The 17,500-nt window shown below is 42.8% G+C and overlaps 3 protein-coding genes across 8 annotated transcripts in view; 1 reads left to right on the top strand and 2 right to left on the bottom strand.

Moving 5' to 3' along the window:
- enkd1 (enkurin domain containing 1) overlaps positions 1-2,378 on the bottom strand; it is a 3,607-nt gene extending 1,229 nt beyond the window's left edge. Inside the window, exons 1-6 of one of the 2 annotated variants that reach the window (XM_027022170.3) lie at positions 2,263-2,378; positions 1,505-1,596; positions 1,122-1,349; positions 813-985; positions 454-606; positions 101-243 (exon numbers count right to left, since the gene is read on the bottom strand). In XM_027022170.3, the coding sequence (XP_026877971.1) occupies positions 101-243; positions 454-606; positions 813-985; positions 1,122-1,349; positions 1,505-1,589 (782 nt within the window). In that variant the 5' untranslated portion in view covers positions 1,590-1,596; positions 2,263-2,378. Of the gene's footprint in view, positions 1-100; positions 244-453; positions 607-812; positions 986-1,121; positions 1,350-1,504; positions 1,597-2,003; positions 2,207-2,262 lie in introns of those variants that run through there. The other variant, XM_027022171.3, reaches the window with a different exon arrangement.
- A 953-nt stretch (positions 2,379-3,331) lies between these two features.
- vdac3 (voltage-dependent anion channel 3) lies at positions 3,332-11,061 on the top strand. 5 transcript variants are annotated; one of them, XM_081707420.1, is made up of 12 exons: positions 3,332-3,438; positions 5,627-5,685; positions 5,796-5,924; positions 7,082-7,153; positions 7,745-7,794; positions 8,744-8,896; positions 8,994-9,046; positions 9,289-9,516; positions 9,638-9,788; positions 10,014-10,071; positions 10,177-10,290; positions 10,761-11,061. In XM_081707420.1, the coding sequence occupies exons 3-11, from the start codon at positions 5,879-5,881 to the stop codon at positions 10,266-10,268; spliced, it is 903 nt and encodes a 300-aa protein (XP_081563546.1). In that variant the 5' UTR covers positions 3,332-3,438; positions 5,627-5,685; positions 5,796-5,878; the 3' UTR covers positions 10,269-10,290; positions 10,761-11,061. The 5 variants fall into 5 exon arrangements, with proteins under 5 accessions (XP_081563546.1, XP_026877941.2, XP_081563547.1 ...); XM_027022140.3 differs by having other exon boundaries at positions 10,177-11,061; XM_081707421.1 differs by lacking the exon at positions 5,796-5,924 and having other exon boundaries at positions 10,177-11,061.
- Positions 11,062-11,243: 182 nt separating this feature from the next.
- The window catches only part of ikbkb (inhibitor of nuclear factor kappa B kinase subunit beta), a 20,993-nt gene continuing 14,736 nt past the window's right edge, over positions 11,244-17,500 (bottom strand). Inside the window, exons 18-22 of the mRNA XM_081707419.1 lie at positions 15,937-16,036; positions 15,673-15,820; positions 12,309-12,430; positions 11,594-11,693; positions 11,244-11,480 (exon numbers count right to left, since the gene is read on the bottom strand). Of these exons, the coding sequence (XP_081563545.1) occupies positions 11,433-11,480; positions 11,594-11,693; positions 12,309-12,430; positions 15,673-15,820; positions 15,937-16,036 (518 nt within the window). The 3' untranslated portion in view covers positions 11,244-11,432. The remainder of the gene's footprint in view (positions 11,481-11,593; positions 11,694-12,308; positions 12,431-15,672; positions 15,821-15,936; positions 16,037-17,500) is intronic.

The following is a 17,500-nucleotide window of genomic DNA, read 5'->3' as shown; positions in this document are numbered from 1 at the left end:
GAATAATAGTCCTTAATGCAGATGTGGATTAAATCAAGGTGGACACTAGTCAAAATGCATGTTTAATATTGCCCCATGTAAAAGACTGACAATCACTCACTACTGTGGCACACGGCCTTTGACACTGCTTGGTGGCTGTTTGTCACGCAGGTTCTGCATGGACTGGGAGCGTCTTATTACAGTTTTTCCAGCAGCACGTGCATTATGTCTCACAAAATCCACCATGTGGCCTTTGACCTGGAACTACACAAGCATAGATCACAGTACAGCTACATATTATTCACAGCGTGGTCACAAGTTCAACTTGCAATACCACTACACAGAATAGAAAACAACAAAAAAAGGCATTCCAAGAAAAACTAGTGCAGGTAATTCAGTTTCCATCAGCTATTTACAGCAAATGCATTTTATGATGGCTTTGTGTTTGAATGAGGGACAGTAGGAGTGTGACACCTCTGAATCTGTTGCGTCAGGTTTTGGGCTGGCTGCTGAGGACAGAGCTGGAGTTGAACGTGCCCAACAAGGCTGAGGTCGACTGCCGGTACCACAGAGTGAGTGGGCCCTTAGAAAGTTCTGGCACTCTGGCCTCTTTGGTGGGCTTTTCTCCTAGGTTACGTGGGACAAGAGGACAGATGAAGTACATGATCACACAAATAAGCACATTTTGTTGCCTTCCTGGGATAATAATCAAATATAATTTATAAATACATTTATGAAAATTAGCAATCTTGTCCTATCAAAAATTTGAAAATGCATTACACTTAATAATGTAGCAATGTTACAAATTAAAGGTAAAGTTCTAAAATGCTAACTTGTAACTGGGCCATGACCCTAGACGAGATGTCCTGGTATTTGGGCGAAGTCCAAAGAGCTTTAACAGGTACTGGCTTTGCATGCTCCTTCTGTGCCTCCTGCTCACGGAAGCGTCTTTGGATCTCTCGCAGCCTGCGCACATTCTCTTTGCCATAATCGCGCTTTGCAGGTGCTGAGGAGGAGAGCAATTGAGAAAGCAGCAACATAGGATAACTGAACAGAAGAACAAATCAATTAATTATATGTGGCTATTTATTTATGCTACACATCTGCTCCAGATGGAAATAAAAGGACTGTTGTAGCCTTACTGTGTTTAGGGGTGCTGGGGGTCAGGGAGATGCCCTCCAGTTTAAGAAGGGCTCCCACCTCTCCTTTCTGGTTTCTTTCTAGGATGTGTGTAGCATTGGGGCCAACACGGGGCAGGTGAGGCACGCGGGCACTGTAACACCCTGGGTACAAAGCAGGATCTGGAGCTAAAGGCCCATTCAGCAGGGCTAAAGATTCACCCCAAGAATTCCCTTCCAGACGACCTCGGGCTTAATAAAGGAGACACAGGACATAAAAGATAAGATAATAAATAAATAATGCACAGAAAGTAAACTACCACAACCTTACAACAGTATAAAGTACTATGCAAATTATTAAGTTTTATATTGTTAAGCAGCTAATCTAATTAGTTGCAAGTCCTTACCAGAGACTGGTCGTTTGTAGTATTCAGGGAAAAGTGAGGGGTCTGGTGGAATAGGCCCAGATAATACAGAAGGTCCCTCACACATGATGGTGCTGTATAAGGATGTGAAAATGCAGTGAATTAGTGATACTACATAGTGAAACTACATAAAGAATTCTTTGAACTACCTATATATGTTAACCAAACGATTGGCTTGACCTGTTAGGTTTAAAATTGCCGCTTGTATTTGTTTCCTCTGCTCAATAAATTGTGACGTTAAAAATAAAGTTTCTTGTAATTTATAATCAATCAATCTATCGACTCCTGCTCTGCTCGGGGGACAGATTTACTATGAGCTCGAACATTCAGTAACGTCACCGATATTCAATGGGACACGTGAATTGTTGTGGCGAAAAATTTGTACAGTTCGCTAGATAGCGGTAGCCATCTAACTTTACTCGAGAATGCCGCAACTATTTTAAAGACTATATTTTACCGGTCAATAAGACAAATAATTTACCGTCTTCACTTTTCTTTGAGTGTAAGCTTCTTAAGCACTTTATGCTTTAGATATGATAGCCCACATACCTAGCAAGATAGCTAGATAGCGAGCTTTAGCAGAATAGCTGTCGCTATCTAATGAACCATCTAGCTAGAATAACTGAATCCGTCGCAGTACACTGGAGTTGATGTCTACCTTTGAGATTCCTACCACAGTCCGCAACCAACGGTCAAAAAGGCATTTACAAATAGGTTAATGTAGATGGAACATGTTTTACCTTTTGCATAAATGTGTACTGAATGCAGTTAAAAATCTGCTCTTTAGCTAGCTAGCCGTTGTAGACGTCTATATTTATGACACACAAGCCGAACACTTCTCCATGGCAACGGCTTAAAGACACAGTGGCAATGGCGAGGTTTGGACCAGCTAGTGATAGTGACTGTCTCACAACGAATCAGTGAATCAATCAATCAATCAATCAATCAATCAATCAATCAATCTATCTATCTATCTATCTATCTATCTATCTATCTATCTATCTATCTATCTATCTATCTATCTATCTATCTATCTATCTATCTATATTATTATCTCGGAATATTTAGGCGATAGCAGGCTACTTGAGTGTAAGTTATCACTCGGTATTTCATCGGATGGTGAAAACATTACTTGATATTCTTGGTAAATATAATTTGTGCACCTGCTATGCCTTGGTGACGTACTTAAATCATAAGACGTTTTAGAGGGGCGCACTGTAAAACCTCTACATAGATTTGGATTATTTCATGTTGAAAAGGAACTGCAGTGTACTGTAGTAAGAGATGTAGACATATTCAAAATTCGATAGATAGCAAGATAGATACTCTGCTGATCCCAAAATAAATTTAGCAGCCTATAGAATAATGCACAATTCAATACAGTAAAAGAGAGTACAATAAGTTAGAGAGAGAGAGAGAACGAGAGAGCGCATATATATATATATATATATATATATATATATGACATATAAAATTTAATATAAATTATAAAATATAATATAATATAATATAACATTTTAAAAGGAAAGTTTTTTCCACGATAATTTATTCAATATGTTGAAATGAGGCAGTAAATAATAATAGCCTAGCCTATGCTATTATGCTTTATGCTTTTATACATCTGTCTATTTTTTTTTATGTTCGCCTGGTTTAAATGTTAAATTACCCATAGATGTACTTTTAAAATATTTACAAAGGCGAACGCTGTCAACCAAAAAAAAAAAAAAAAAAAAAAACTCTTTTGTGCAACGTCGTTTACACACAAATCAGAGAAACGAAGAAAGGGAAAGCGATATGCATTGCGCATGCGCAGTGTCTACTGTTCCTCCTCTGCTAGTTTCTCCTTCAGCGTGCCCTCTTACGCGAGCTACCATTCACACCCGCAGCGCAGCCAGCACATCGCACCGGAGTAAACGGTATGGTCCAACGCATGATGCATTTGCCCGAATGTCACTTTAGGCAGTTGTCAAGTATGAGGGTAAAGCATGCTTGTTAAATTTGTGATGCGATTTAATGTGCAGGCGTCTAAATCCGAGACGTCCAAGCCGTGTAGAAAGACACCCTAACGGCATTGCACGGGCCGCGGCGCACCAACGCTCTCCTTGAAACTTCAATTGTACATGTTCAATTAATCGGTTTATTTAAGGACTCTTATAAATAACTATTATACAAGAGGCGCATATGTCCAGTGGACTGTCGCCGGCTAGTTGGCTTGCTTGGCTTTTGAGATATTATTACTGTTTAAGCAGTAGGTTATTATATAGGCCTATGCAGCGAAGCTTGGTCATCCGAATAAGAAACTGTTTTGCAACTAACTACAGTCTAAATCTCAAATTGAGTGATAACCCCAGTACATTTTTGACTGTTTCCACAAGTCTTAAGGGTGCGTAAAATGTATTTGAATTATCAGAAAATATATAGGCACCGTTTTCTGACGCACGGCAAAGACTCAGATGTAACGGAGACCAATGAAATAATCTCCGATTTAGGCATTTGTGCGCATGTAACCTAGCAGAGACAATAATAACTCTCCCACAGCTTCTGAAGATGCCAGGTGATGCTTATAGTGAATTGAAAAATAAAGCATCCATAAAAACCTGTTCACTGAGCAGACATTATTTGTGCGTTCATAGTCATGCGCAGTGAAGTTCTTTGTTGCATTGTTTCTGGAGTGAAAAATGTAGAAATGTTGGAAATCTAATCTAACGTCTGAAATTATTTCGAAAGCAATGATATCGAAAGCAAAACTAGAACTGAAATAGCAATTTAGGACACGAAGCCAAAGTCAGTTAGCCTACAGATATTTTATACACCGTATTACTTTTTCCCTTTATCCCTCGTGTAACACAGTGGTCACGAGGTATTTCAGACTCTTTCTGATAAGTTTTTCTTCCATTCTGTTTTTCTATAAAGCAGGCAAAATTTGTAGCTGTCTTTGCGCACTACGTACAGTTTATAATGCTGACAACTTTTGCTTTGTTTCAAAACTAAATCAAAATTGTTCTCCTGTCCCTCCCTATGTGCATAGAGCCAACCGTATTTTAACGTAAGTGGCCAGTCTAATCATCATGTATTGACAGCCACATCTAGAAGAATACTTAGATAGAGGCTGCAGGATGGAGCTGTGTTTGTGATTGATAAGGTCTGTAGAAATGTATGCATGCTTGTGTAGTCTGTGAGTCTGTAATGGTGAATATTAATGTTTTGCGCCTGTTCAACTTGGCAGAACTTTGACCTTATCTTGCCCTCTCACATGCCTGTTCAGACAAGCTGATAGAGGTACTAGAGAAAAACTACGCTAAACAGACGTGCACATGTGCAGGACGCCCAGCACAAAACACTGCTATAGACACAGTCCACACTTGTCATTCACAGAAATATTACCCTCCTCAGTTCAGCGGTTTCTGACACTGATATTTTGCAAATTTTTTCTGCCATTCTTGCTAATTGTTTTTCTTTCGCGTGCTCTTGGTCTCGCGTTCTCTCTTTCGCTCCTTAATAGCTCTGGTTAGTTGCTCTGTAGCATGGAAGGGTCAGTAACGCGGAGGGGTAGTAAAGGGTTAGATACCACTAGTTGAATCAAGTTGCTTGGGGTACATTATGAAGGGGCTGTTCCATGAAAGGACTGTTTCATGAATGGAGGGGTTAGTGCAGGTTTCAGGAGAGCATTTCCTGTTTCGTAATCTTTCTCCTGTCAAATGGGTGAGTGGTGTCAGTTTTGTCTCTAACTATTTATAGAACTTGGGGTGTGGGGTTGTGCTCTCTGTATATATGTGTGAGACAAGGCTGAAAGGCTGCTGTCTCAGCAGCTCGGCCATGCGATCAGCCCTCCTGCCTGTCAGCAGATGTCAGGGCAGGGTTGCCATGGGGATTTTTTTCGGGGGAGAAGCAGAAGATTATGCACACTGCTTCCTGGGATTTGATATTTCATTCTAGACAGTGTCACAATCCACACCACTGAGCCAGGTCACAATATTGAAGCAAGCAGGGGAAGAGGCTGGTACTCAAAGGTGCCATGTTTCTGAAGACACCAGTCATTATGACATGATACCTGACATGAGACCAATCAAATGACACGATACCTGTTATGGTCCTTCGAAACAGATCCTGCATCGACAGAGATTTACCCAAGCAGTGTGCGTTCAAGACAAAGTTTAACTGAGGTAAGGTCAGTTTAAACAGACTGACTCAGAACCTTATTACTATATAATAGAACATATGTTTATGGCTAATTGTGTGTGTTTCTCCACTCTGAATACAATCTCCACTAAAGAGTGATACTTGAGAAAGGAGTGAAAGAGACTTTAAAGATCGACAGAATAAAACAAGAAGAAAGTGAAAGGAAAAGAGGCACAGATGAAGAACAAGTCCTGCTGTGATCACTGTATACCAGAGGGGTGTGGTGAGTTGTGGGTTGGAGCGGGGTCAGTGTTGGGGCCAGTGGAGGGCAGCTAGAAGATGATGGAGGAAAATTAAGAAAAATAATGAGAATATTTCTAGATATTTCTAAATATCACAAGTTTAGTCAGATTAAAAATTTGTCGCTGGGATGTAATTGCGCTAAAGCTCTCAGTACATGTATGTGCACCGTATGAAACTAACCTCAGCAGTTTTGATGTTAGCATTAGCAAAGTAGCACCCTGAATGTGTTGCCTGTTGGCTTGTTGACAGGCCTGAGCTCACTGAGCAGCCCTGTCATTACAGCAGCTGCGGTGTGTTCAGCGGAGGCATGGTATATGTTAATAACACATATGCTGCCTAAACCTGGATCCATGCTGCCATTTTTTCTCATCACATGTTCTGGCCTTTGATGATGCAGATGGCAAGCTTAAAGCCCTTGATTGGGCCTTTGTTCTAGGAACCAGAATATGGCCAGAAGTTTCTTTGTTTGATCGCAGTGGCCCAACTGAAATGACCACAGAAATTTTCACATTGACTTTTTATTTCTTTTTCGAGGTTCATGAGTCAGATTATCAGTTTCACTCCAGCATGCTTGGGCACCTCTGCTTTAAAGTTGATTTCTTCTATTTGATTGGAAATCCCATCGATCCCTAAGGCTATGATCACGTTACAAGCTCTAAGGTTCAGTGTAGTGTTTTGCTATTGTTCATATCTAATCTTTCTGCCTTTACTGTGCAGTTACACGTGTGTCAGTGATCCACATCTGTCGTTAGTGTGAAGAGGCCTCATGTGCATGAATATAGTACAATGGCCAACATGTGCACACCAATAGGTAATATTTACAAGTCCTCCAGTGAAACAGTGAAATGAAAGAAACAAAAGCAAGAGTTCATTGCAAAGATGATGCGCTGCTGAGTGTTGGCTGACAGGGCAGAAGTCAGAACTACCCTTTCAGGCCACTTCTTCCCTGTAGAGTGAACCTGTAGATTTAACAGAGCAGTGAACAAATCCATGTGAAATATATTGGGCTGTAGTTGTACCGAAGTTGGTGGTGCAGTTTTGGCAAACCACAGCTATTCAGATTTGGTGCATATAGTGTTGGACTCTGATTTCCGAGATATAACAGTATGTTCTCTCTCTGTCTCTCTCTCTCTCCAGATAGCATGGCTGTCCCTCCTGCATACTCTGACCTTGGCAAAGCTGCCAAAGACATCTTCTCCAAGGGCTATGGTGAGTGACCGCACACACACACAAAAACAGCAAAACAAAACACAGACGTGAGATGCCTTTGTAAGTTAATTTGGCCAGCATGTCTTAGATATCCCTTTGTTTTGTAACTTCTTAAACATACACACGCATGTGCTCGCACACACACACACACACACACACACACACACACACACACACACACACACACACACACACACACACACACACATATATACATATATTTATATTTGAAGAAGATTCCAGGGAGTAATTGCAGTGTACTTTAGTTAAAGATGTAGAGGTCATGAAAATTGTAGTGAAGTATACAAGGTTTCCAGAGAAGCAGGACCTTCTGGACAGAGGTCTTTCATCAGCTGTGTAAGCAAAGTGCTTCTCAGGTTCTAGGATGTGAAACCTAGGTTTATACATGCATGTTGCTGGTGAAGTGACAGTTTTCTCAGTGGGAGAAATGTTAATTGTGTAGGCTGAGAGACGGATGGGCTGGTATGTAAGGAGAAAGGCACTAGCGTTGATGACACCACCACTGCCTCTTCTCCTGTGTTCCTGAGGCCCCTCGCAACCCCTGTACACTTTCGTTCATCTGTTCTCTAGGCTTCGGAGCTGTTAAACTGGACCTCAAGACCAAGTCCCAGAGTGGAGTTGTGAGTCCTGCACTCTCTTCTGCACTCTTCCAGTTCCATGTTTGTTCTCATGAGATTTAGGAGGACAAGAATTGGCTTATTAGCTGCTCGACTACTTTGGAGTGCTTTCTGTTTATCCAATCCTGTTTCAAATATAGCAGGCGTTCTTTCAAGATCATTTGAGTGACTTATAGCAGTTAGCCTTGAGGCCTAAGCAAGAAGGGTGTGTTTGTGTGTGAGAATACATGGCTTAGTCTGACTCCACTACATTTCATATCTACTTATGGTCCTACCTGTCTTCCCTCTGCATATCTGGTTCACTACATTCTTATTTTTCAATCACTGAATGTCATGTGTAAATGTGAATCTGGTCAAATTGGTCTTTATGCCCAGCTTTCTACTCTAACTGTCACTTTATTTCCTCTGCATTCTTGCTTACTTCTTTTTGGAACTTCGCTGTCAGATGGTAAGAGTGTGTCTACTGGTATTTTTTTTGTTCAAGTGATGCAGTGTGAGAAGGAATGCGTGTTTTTACTAGAGGATGTGTGTGCTGCTTTCAGAAGATTTCTCCTCATAGCCCTGAGTTCCCCTTCCTCCAGCTGTAGGTTATTTTTAAAAGGGTGTTTCTATGACCAAAACTGTAGCAGTGCTACTTTAAAGTTGTCCATTGATGGATTGTGCAACTTAGTGGCCACTGCGGTTCTGGCATTCCTTTCAGCTCAAAAGACATACCTACACTCCTGTAATCTGTATCTCTGACTGACTCTAAGAGACCGTGCTAGACTTATTCATGCTTTGTGTAAAATGTTGATTGTCTCTTTGCTCCTCCTTACATTTCCTTTCCTTTATTCTTTTGGTATTGTCTCTCTTCATGTCTGCCTACTTTCCTTTATTCTCCTCATTGCCTGTCCTTGATCCAATAACACACTTCCCCTCTCTGCCTTTACCCCCCACCCCCCACCCCACCCAGGAGTTCTCAACGGGTGGCTCCAGTAACACGGACACTGGGAAAGCATCTGGTAAGATGGAGACCAAGTACAAGGTGCAGGAGCTAGGCCTGACTTTCAACCAGAAATGGAACACTGACAATACTCTGACCACTGAGGTCACCATGGAGGATCAGGTGAATAACATCTTCTACAACAAAACCTTTACAACCCATCTGTAGTATTGTGTTCTATGCATTTATGCGGAGTTTATGACTTCTTCTCTCTGCCTAGCTGGCCAAAGGGCTGAAGCTGGCTCTGGATACCTCCTTTGTCCCCAACACTGGGTGAGTGGGCCTGTACTCTTCAGAAGTAATGTCCAGAAGTAATGTCCACTCCCCCAAACTGTAACAAGGGACTGCAGGCTGTCCTATCGCTCATCTACTTGATCTGTCTGTTCTATCCAACTAAAATGAATGTCTTGAATTAAAGATTTGTTCACAACAAATGTTTGCTTAGATTTTGAAATAGTAATACAAACGCTCATTCCTTAACATCACCCTTCTCACAACACTCTCTCTCTCTCTAGAAAGAAGAGTGCTAAGCTGAAGACAGGCTATAAGCGTGACTATATGAACGTGGGTTGTGATCTCGATTTTGACCTCGCTGGGCCCACAGTGTATGCTGCAGCAGTGCTGGGCTATGAGGGCTGGCTGGCCGGCTACCAGATGGCCTTTGACACTGCGAAGTCCAAACTGGCCCAAAACAACTTCGCCCTAGGCTACAAAGCTGGAGACTTTCAGCTGCATACCAATGTGTGAGGAAACCAAACCCTGAACTACAAGAATGCATTTTCAGTTTTGCCAAAATCCAAATTACATGCTATAAATACAAAAACCTAATGAATGCAATGATAAGTTGTGTCTTCTGTTTTACAGTAATGATGGTACAGAGTTTGGTGGTTCTATATACCAGAAGGTGAATGATCATTTGGAGACAGCAGTGAATCTGGCTTGGACAGCAGGCAGTAACAATACACGCTTCGGCATTGCTGCTAAATACCAGTTAGACAAGGATATGTCCATCTCTGTAAGTCTAAAAACTCTATTGCTTTCCCTAAAACGGCATTTATTTGTTCTAAAGTATTTTACATTACTAAGTTGCCGTTAGATCCCTCAAGACCATGAACAACTACACCACTCCACTCTGCCTGCATATTTCAATAGTACCAACAATAATGCTGTCAACCAGTATGCTACGTTAAAACCATTGTGGAAAGATGTGTGATAACTGAATATGTGCTATTATTTTCAGGCCAAAGTAAACAATGCTAGTCTGGTTGGAGTGGGATACACACAAGCTCTGCGGCCAGGTAACCAGCTACTGTTTAGTGTGTGTGTGTGTGTGTGTGTGTGTGTGTATGTGTGTGCTGATGTCAGTTCACCATGTTTTGTGCCTTGGTTCTCCATTTCCCTAGGTGTGAAGCTCACACTCTCTGCTCTGGTTGATGCAAAGAATTTTCATGCTGGCGGGCACAAAGTGGGCATGGGATTCGAGGTGGAGGTGTAAAGATAAAGAGAGAAGTTGGAAGGTACAGATAGAAAGTGAGAAACTGACCACATGACCCCCACCCCCCAAACACCTGGAAAAATACACAGTCCCAATTGCTCCCACAACCAATCATTTACAAATTTGTTTTGCAACCTTTTAGTTCTGTAATGGTCAAACATCTTTTTTAATCAACCTTTTTAATTTTTTCTGGTTATTCCTTTTTGGGTTAAAGGTTCTTTTTTCAAATTGCACTGTCTGCATTTTTCTGTCCCCACTGTGCTAGATGTAGCTGTGCAGGGCTTATGTGTTGCCTGTATTACTCTGTGTTAAAACTGGAAGCCATCATTCAGATGACTTACTGCTTTTCACAGTTTTCCGATCTGTGGAATTAAACCTGCAGTTTGGTTTTTCAATGTTTCAAAACAAAAGTGTGATCACAAGACATTTACTGTTAGGTAATATCAAAGGACACTTCTGGTGTGAATGTCATTTCCATCTTGTCTTGTGTAGACCATTTAAGGATCATGCTTTCAGTGGGACTTTGGGAGTGGGAACAGAACCCTCTGCAAACAGGATATCCTTTTCCACTCATGTTCATACAAGTTGTTTTGTTTCTATCATTTTCATCCAAATCTAGAATATTTATTCCTTTATTTTGGATGTCTGTTTTGGGAGGAGATGACAACAAAGGGTTCGTTGTCTCGTCTTCTTTAAAAACTCATACCTGTTTTATTCTGACTGTGCTGACGAGATTAAGACACTGAAACCTATGCTGTGGAAACCAATAAAGAGGAATATTCAATCAATTAAATGTCTTCTGGTTCATATTTAAATGAAGTGTATCCATGACAAACCTTTGAATTTGACAGTTTGAAATGATTAAAAGTGAACTTAGATATAAAAAACTATAATGAATTGTTTTTCCCATGTGCAGGTTTTTCCCATGTGCAAATTCAACATTCCCATGTGCAAATTCAATACATTAATCCAGTATCCATGATTGTAGAATATTCACATTTATAGAAATTCACTTTTACCAAATACAGTATAAAGGGGGACAGAACTATTCCAATGCTGCCTGCAGTGAGTCAGTTTTTTCCACTGGGAGGCAAGAGAGATCCACAGTTAATGAATATGGAACACATTCAAATATGGTCTTGGTCTTAAAGGCATGTTGTAATATCAGGAGAGATCCTGGCCCCCACTGAGCCACGTCCATTCCTGTAGCATCTGAAAACCAGAAACAAAATCCACAAAGACAGGCAAGGTGAGACATAAAAAACAAGAATGTAATATGAATATGTTTGTGTGAGTGTATAAATGTGCTTTGTATGTGAGAATACCTGCATGTTGGTTTCTGCCTCCCTAATTGTCTCCTGCACTAGACTCTGCAGCCGGTTTTCAAAAGTCTTGCTTTCTTCAATTACTGTGAAAGACTCTTCCCTACACATGCATAAAAACACATTAGAGCTTAACAAATGATGGAGAAATAACTACAACACAAATACTGTTAGTGACATCTTTATACCTATGCTATATCTGCACCCAATATGCAGTCCTAACTCCTAAGAGTCAGTCCTAAATTACATTTCTGAATTTCTGTTACCGCAGTCAGGTAAATGACTGCAGTTGAGATGTGTAGTCTGTGTTAAGTATCAGCATTACTTTTATCAGGGACCCAGTCTGGGCCACAGGCAGATGTTAGCTAGATGTTAATATAAATCTGTAAAAACAATGTTGCAGAAATTCTGTTTATACAAATATGGATAAGACTGAAAACTTATTTGGTGTGCCTCATCTTTCCATGATAAATTGCTAGAACCCTGGCACAATTGTGGATCGTTAACATCAGGTGGCATCAACTAAATTCTGAGTATGACTGTTGTGCCAGAATTGGTCGACTGTGATGTAAAATTGACTGTAAAGTAGGTAGAGAGTAGTACCTAACAAAGTGGCTACTAAGTACTTATATGGAATATCACAAATATAAAACTTCATCCATCTTCTACTATGCATAGCAACTGGAAGCCATATCCACCTTTACACATGTGTACCCACGTTTGGTGGAGAATAGGGAGGCTGTTAGGAGGTGGAGGTCGGTGTTGCAGAGGTGGAGGAGCAGAAGATGGTGAGGTCCGACCTCCATCTGGACTTCCACTCACAGGACTCCGAACCTTGCTCTGGAAGCCACACAAATAACCATAAGTGATGAAGGCTTCATACAAACAAGCACGTGCACATATAGTATGGACCTGTAATGTAACACTTGTTGTTCCTCTCAGTTGCAGGTCCTCTCCTGCACATATCTTACAGGAACATTTACAGGAACACTTCCCTCTAAGTAACCTAAGAAAACAAAGTTACTATAGTCTTTAGTGTTTCAAGTTTGAAGCACAGTCTAGCAGGAGAGCCAATGAAAGTGACTAAAGTGTCTACAACAGCTTTTTTTCCTCCAAAAGAGATTCTACAGCTAATTTTAGCTAGCTACCTTTTTTTTTCCTCTATAAACCTACTGAATGTATTGTTTACAATTCATTCTCCCTTTGGACTCCAGGTTGGCTTGAAGACTGTTTTTCTGTTTTTCCTCTATACTGGAAATCATCCTAAAACAGATGACACTGAATTAATTTTCTCCCCAAGATACGAATATCTTCATTCTTGTCTTGGCATGTGTAGCAGACCTCACATCATGGATATGATGGCCTGTCATTCAGCTGTCACAGCATGGCCCCCCTCTCTTAGACTCCTCCCCATATGTGTGTGTGTCCATCGTGATGCCCCTACCATGTTAATTGTACATGTCACACCTGTTCGTAGTTATGTTCATTGTTAGCACAGGTATATTGTTCTGTTGTCGGCGTTTGACCCCATGTATATTACACGTTACGCTACATGCAAAGTATTGGCTGGTGTTGCTAGTTTCTATGCTGTTGCGTGTTAGTGTGTCTTTGTGCTAATTTTTGTGTCTTGGTTTTGATTTTGTTTGTATTGTCAGTAAACACCTTCTTTGTTACGGAGACCTGCCTCGGCATCCTACTCCCTCATCACGTTATAGAAACACCAACCACCAAGGGATGCAGCAAGACTCCTATTCGGTACGAGGTCTGCTAGCGGGGGAGTATTTGATGTTGCTCTGCGAGGATAGTGAGCAGGCACGTGGGGGAAAGACGTGCAGCTCGCGCATTTGCCGACATCATGGACGCATACCTCTGGAGGGAAACGGCTAGTATGGGGGATGCAAGGCTGACCTGCCTCAATAAGGACTCGGATATGCTTCTCCAAGAAGGGGAGACGGGTGAAACCCCATTAAAAACCTCTCATAACGGCTCTGAGATTCCCGCTAGCACCTTCCTCGACAGTCCTAAGAGGGAAGGAATCGACTCCCCCATCCCTTTAAAAAAGTAGGGAAAGAAGAGAGACGGTACTCCCCCGAGCCCTCCTGTATAGCAGTGCCAGTCATCCGAGAAGATTCGTGGTGTCCCTGCCCGGAAGTGGAGCCTGTACTTCACATCGGCTCATTCCATCCTTACTTAGAGGAGGAGGAGCATCCTGAGAGGTTAATGGAGGATCCAGGGAATTCAGGGTCGGACACAATGGTGGTCGACCAGCCCTCCACTGACCAAGATGATCAGAGCTATATTACTGAGGGGCAGGAGTTCTGCTGCGCCTTACGCTTGGAAGCGGGATCCCAGTGCACGGTTGCTTCTCATCAAATCACGGAGGACCTTCCCCTAGAGGCTCTCTCGGATGTGGAGTCGGGCCATTCCCTGAACTCCTGCATGGAGATGGAAGCCTCACCTGTGCCCAAGCCTACGAAGGGTGCACGCCTCTCCAAAGCCCGTTCACTTCCTCGTAAGGCCTCCAGGAAGGTGCAGGTGTCATCCGGCACGCACTGGCCCAGAGTCTACGCGTCCCCACAAGTCTACCAAGACAGCAAGGGTCTCTATGGCACCAGAGCCCATAGCGGGCGGCTCGTCTGGCTAGCCACAGCAGGAAATGCTCCCAGGCACGTCTGCCAGGAAGGCGGAGGTGCCTTCGCCGCCCAAGCAGGCAACCCCACCCCAGCCAGCAACGGGAGGGTCGGCCAGTATTCCCTTATGGCCAGTTATGAGACCTCCACCTACCCTTCCCCTGGGGTCTGTTCCTATTCCTGTCTCTGTTTCATTGCCTGTCACAGTTGTCATGTCAGTCCCTCTGTCTCCCTTTGTGTCTCTTTCTCTTCCTGTCAGTGTGCCCATCCCTGTATCTGTTGTTGTCTCGGTCCCTGCTGTCCTCCTCTTTGTCCTGTCCACGCTGGCCCTGCTTGATGATGGAGTGGAGACTGTGGCCCGATTGGCTGGCACGCCCGGAGTCGTGCCGACGGGGGGGGTTCTGTCACAGCATGACTCCTCCCCGTGTGTGTGTGTGTGTGTCCATTGTGATGCCCCTACCATGTTAATTGTACATGTCACACCTGTTTGTAGTTATGTTCATTGTTAGCACAGGTATTTAAACCCCTATTGTTCTGGTGTCAGTGTTTGACCCTATGTATATTACACGTTACGCTACATGCAAAGTATTGGCTGGTGTTGCTAGTTTCTACGCTGTTGCGTGTTAGTGTGTCTTTGTGTTAATTTTTGTGTTTTAGTTTCAGTTTTGTTTGTATCATCAATAAACACCTTCTTTGTTACGGAGACTTGCGTTGGCATCCCACTCCCTGGTCACGTCCACGTTACACCAGCAAGACAGAATTGGTACATATATGTACCAGCCCTCGCAATGATTTTAATGTTTCTTATACAACTATCTGATCAGAATGTCTGTAAATGCATGCAACTGGGATGTGGTCTTGGAAAACCACCAGTCATCCTCTGCTCATTCTGCCAGCACGACTTGGACATGCAGGTTGTACATCAGGATTCAGCCTTTACTTTCTGTGGACGCCACCGAGTTGCTTGTTCGGTCATCTCAAAGCTGCAAATTACCACTGAGTCTTCCTCTACCTGCCACTAGACCCTTGCACCCGATCCAGAGAACAGCTGCATGACTTGTGGGAAAATTTAAAACATCACTCCACTTCAGGATTCCCTTCACTGGCTTCATGTACTTTGCCACATCAGATATAAAACCCTGAGACTTGCCTACAAAGCCAAAGATGGACCAACTCTGACCTACTTAAAAGCACTGCTCAAACCACACATCACATGTTGCAGCATTCGTGCCACAACTGTGGCTTAGTTTGAACCATCACTCTTCAAAAGACAAGGAACACTATCCTAAGCCTTCTCGCAAGTGCCGCCCACGTGGTGGAACGAACATCATGCTAGCTATATGAACACCTGAGCCCTTGCTGTTACATTGAGACTCAAGACCCAGTTGGAGCATACCTTCTAAGTCTAAGGTCAATATAGTGTAAATGTACAAGTTTGTGTAGAACACTCACACAAGCCACTTTGAGCAGGTTCCACAGCTCCTTTTGTCTCTTCTCCTGCATACGCAGCAGGTCTTGCTCACATTGAGCCATGCTGCTCACCACACCCTCCACCCGCGGCAGCAGCTCCATCACCCTCTGCCTGCAAACCACTGTCTTGCTGCACACACACACGGACACGCACAAAGGAGCTCATTCAGGGGGATAAATCCTAAAGGGCATTACCTGTCTGTTGCTTGCACAGGTTATGGTAATAGTTAACAGTCACTCACAGACCTGAGGTGTGCGTAGAACTCGCGAAGTTTTTTCTCATAGAACTGAATTGCCTGGACCACCAGCTTCACGACTTCCTGACAATCACCTACACACCGTTGTTCTAAAGGCAGAGACAACACAGTTAGGGTGCGAGTAATATTAAGTTAACAGTATAATATAAAGTTAAACTGTGCATATACACTGATCAGCCACAACATTCAATAACACTGAATGAATAACATTCATTATTTCATTACAATGGCACCTGTCCAGCAGTGGGATATATTAGGCAGCAAGTGAACAATCAGTTCTTGAAGTTCGTGTGCTGGAAGCAGGAAAAATGGGTGAGGATCTGTCAAGTTGTCAAGATCTGAGCAACTTTGACAAGGGTCAAACTGTGAAGGCTAGACGACTGGGTCAGATCGTCTCCAAAATGACAGGTCTTGTGGGGTGGTTAGTACCTACCAAAAGTGGTCAAAGGACAGACAACTGTTGGACCGTTTCATGGCGCCCAAGGCTCACTGATGCATGGCCAAGAAAAAGCAAGCCCGTTTGGGCCAGGCCCACTGAAGAGCAACTGTAGCACACACTGCTGAAAAAGTTAATGCAGACTACACTAAAAAGGTGTCAGGAAACATGATGCATTGCTCTTTCTGTGTAAGAAGCTGCATAGTCACAGACTGGTCAGAGTGCCAATGCTGACCCCTGTCCACTGATGAAAGCGCCTACAATGGGCAACTGGGCATCAGAACTGCACCCCAGAGCAATAGAAACAGGTAGCCTGGTTTGATGAATTGCATTTTCTTTCACATTGCTGAGTCTGTGTGTGTTGCTTAGCTAGGGAACAGTTAGAACCAGGGAGCACTGTGGGAAAACAAGTTGGTGGAAGCAGTGTGATGCTCTGGGCAATTTTCTGCTGGGAAACCTTGAGTCCTGGCATTCGAGTGGATGCTATTTTAACACACCATATAACTAAATATTGTTCCAGACCAAGTGTCCCCTTTCATGGCAACGGTAATGCCTAATGGCCTCTTTCAGGATAATGCGCCATACTGCAAAAACTGTTCGGTAACTGTACGAAGAATATGACAAAGAGTTGAAGTTGTTGACCTCCATATGGGCCTCCAAACTGCCCTTTATCTCAATCCAGTCGAGCATCTTTGGAGGCGCTGCCTCACATTTTACAGGACTGTTAAAAGATCTGCAGCTAACGTCTTGGTGCCTGATGCCACAGGACACCTTCAGAGGTCTGATAGAGTCCATGCCTTGATGGGTCAGAGATGTTATGGTGGCATGAAGGGGACCTACATAGTATTATGCAGGTGGTTGAGGTAATAAAAGAGTGTTAACAGGCAAAAGAGGCCTAACATTACATTAGATATATTAATAACGTAAAACATAAAGGAGTCGTTTTAGAATGATTTGCATACAGGGCCTCTGTAGAGGCCTCTGCAGGCTTTAGCAAAGAATCCTGGGTAGGCTTTAGTGGACCTCAGGGTAAGATATACGACCTCTCCACCAGGCTCAGGATACACAGTCTTCTTTAGAACAAGGTCAAGAGAAGATCACCCTTGGAATGTGGTGG

The sequence above is a fragment of the Electrophorus electricus genome, chromosome 25 (assembly GCF_041902795.1).
Source record: "Electrophorus electricus isolate QZ-2024a chromosome 25, ASM4190279v1, whole genome shotgun sequence".
In the NCBI taxonomy this organism is placed as follows: domain Eukaryota; kingdom Metazoa; phylum Chordata; class Actinopteri; order Gymnotiformes; family Gymnotidae; genus Electrophorus; species Electrophorus electricus.
Note: the sequence above shows the minus strand (reverse complement) of the source record. Positions and strands in the feature narration are given on the sequence as shown.

Excerpts from the sequence above, each read along its gene's own strand:
- vdac3 (XM_081707420.1), top strand. The coding sequence starts at position 5,879 with ATGAAGAACAAGTCCTGCTGTGATCACTGTATACCAGAGGGGTGTG. Across the intron at positions 8,897-8,993 it reads AGGTCACCATGGAGGATCAG|CTGGCCAAAGGGCTGAAGCT; the intron begins GTGAATAACATC and ends CTCTCTGCCTAG. Across the intron at positions 10,072-10,176 it reads CACACAAGCTCTGCGGCCAG|GTGTGAAGCTCACACTCTCT; the intron begins GTAACCAGCTAC and ends CCATTTCCCTAG.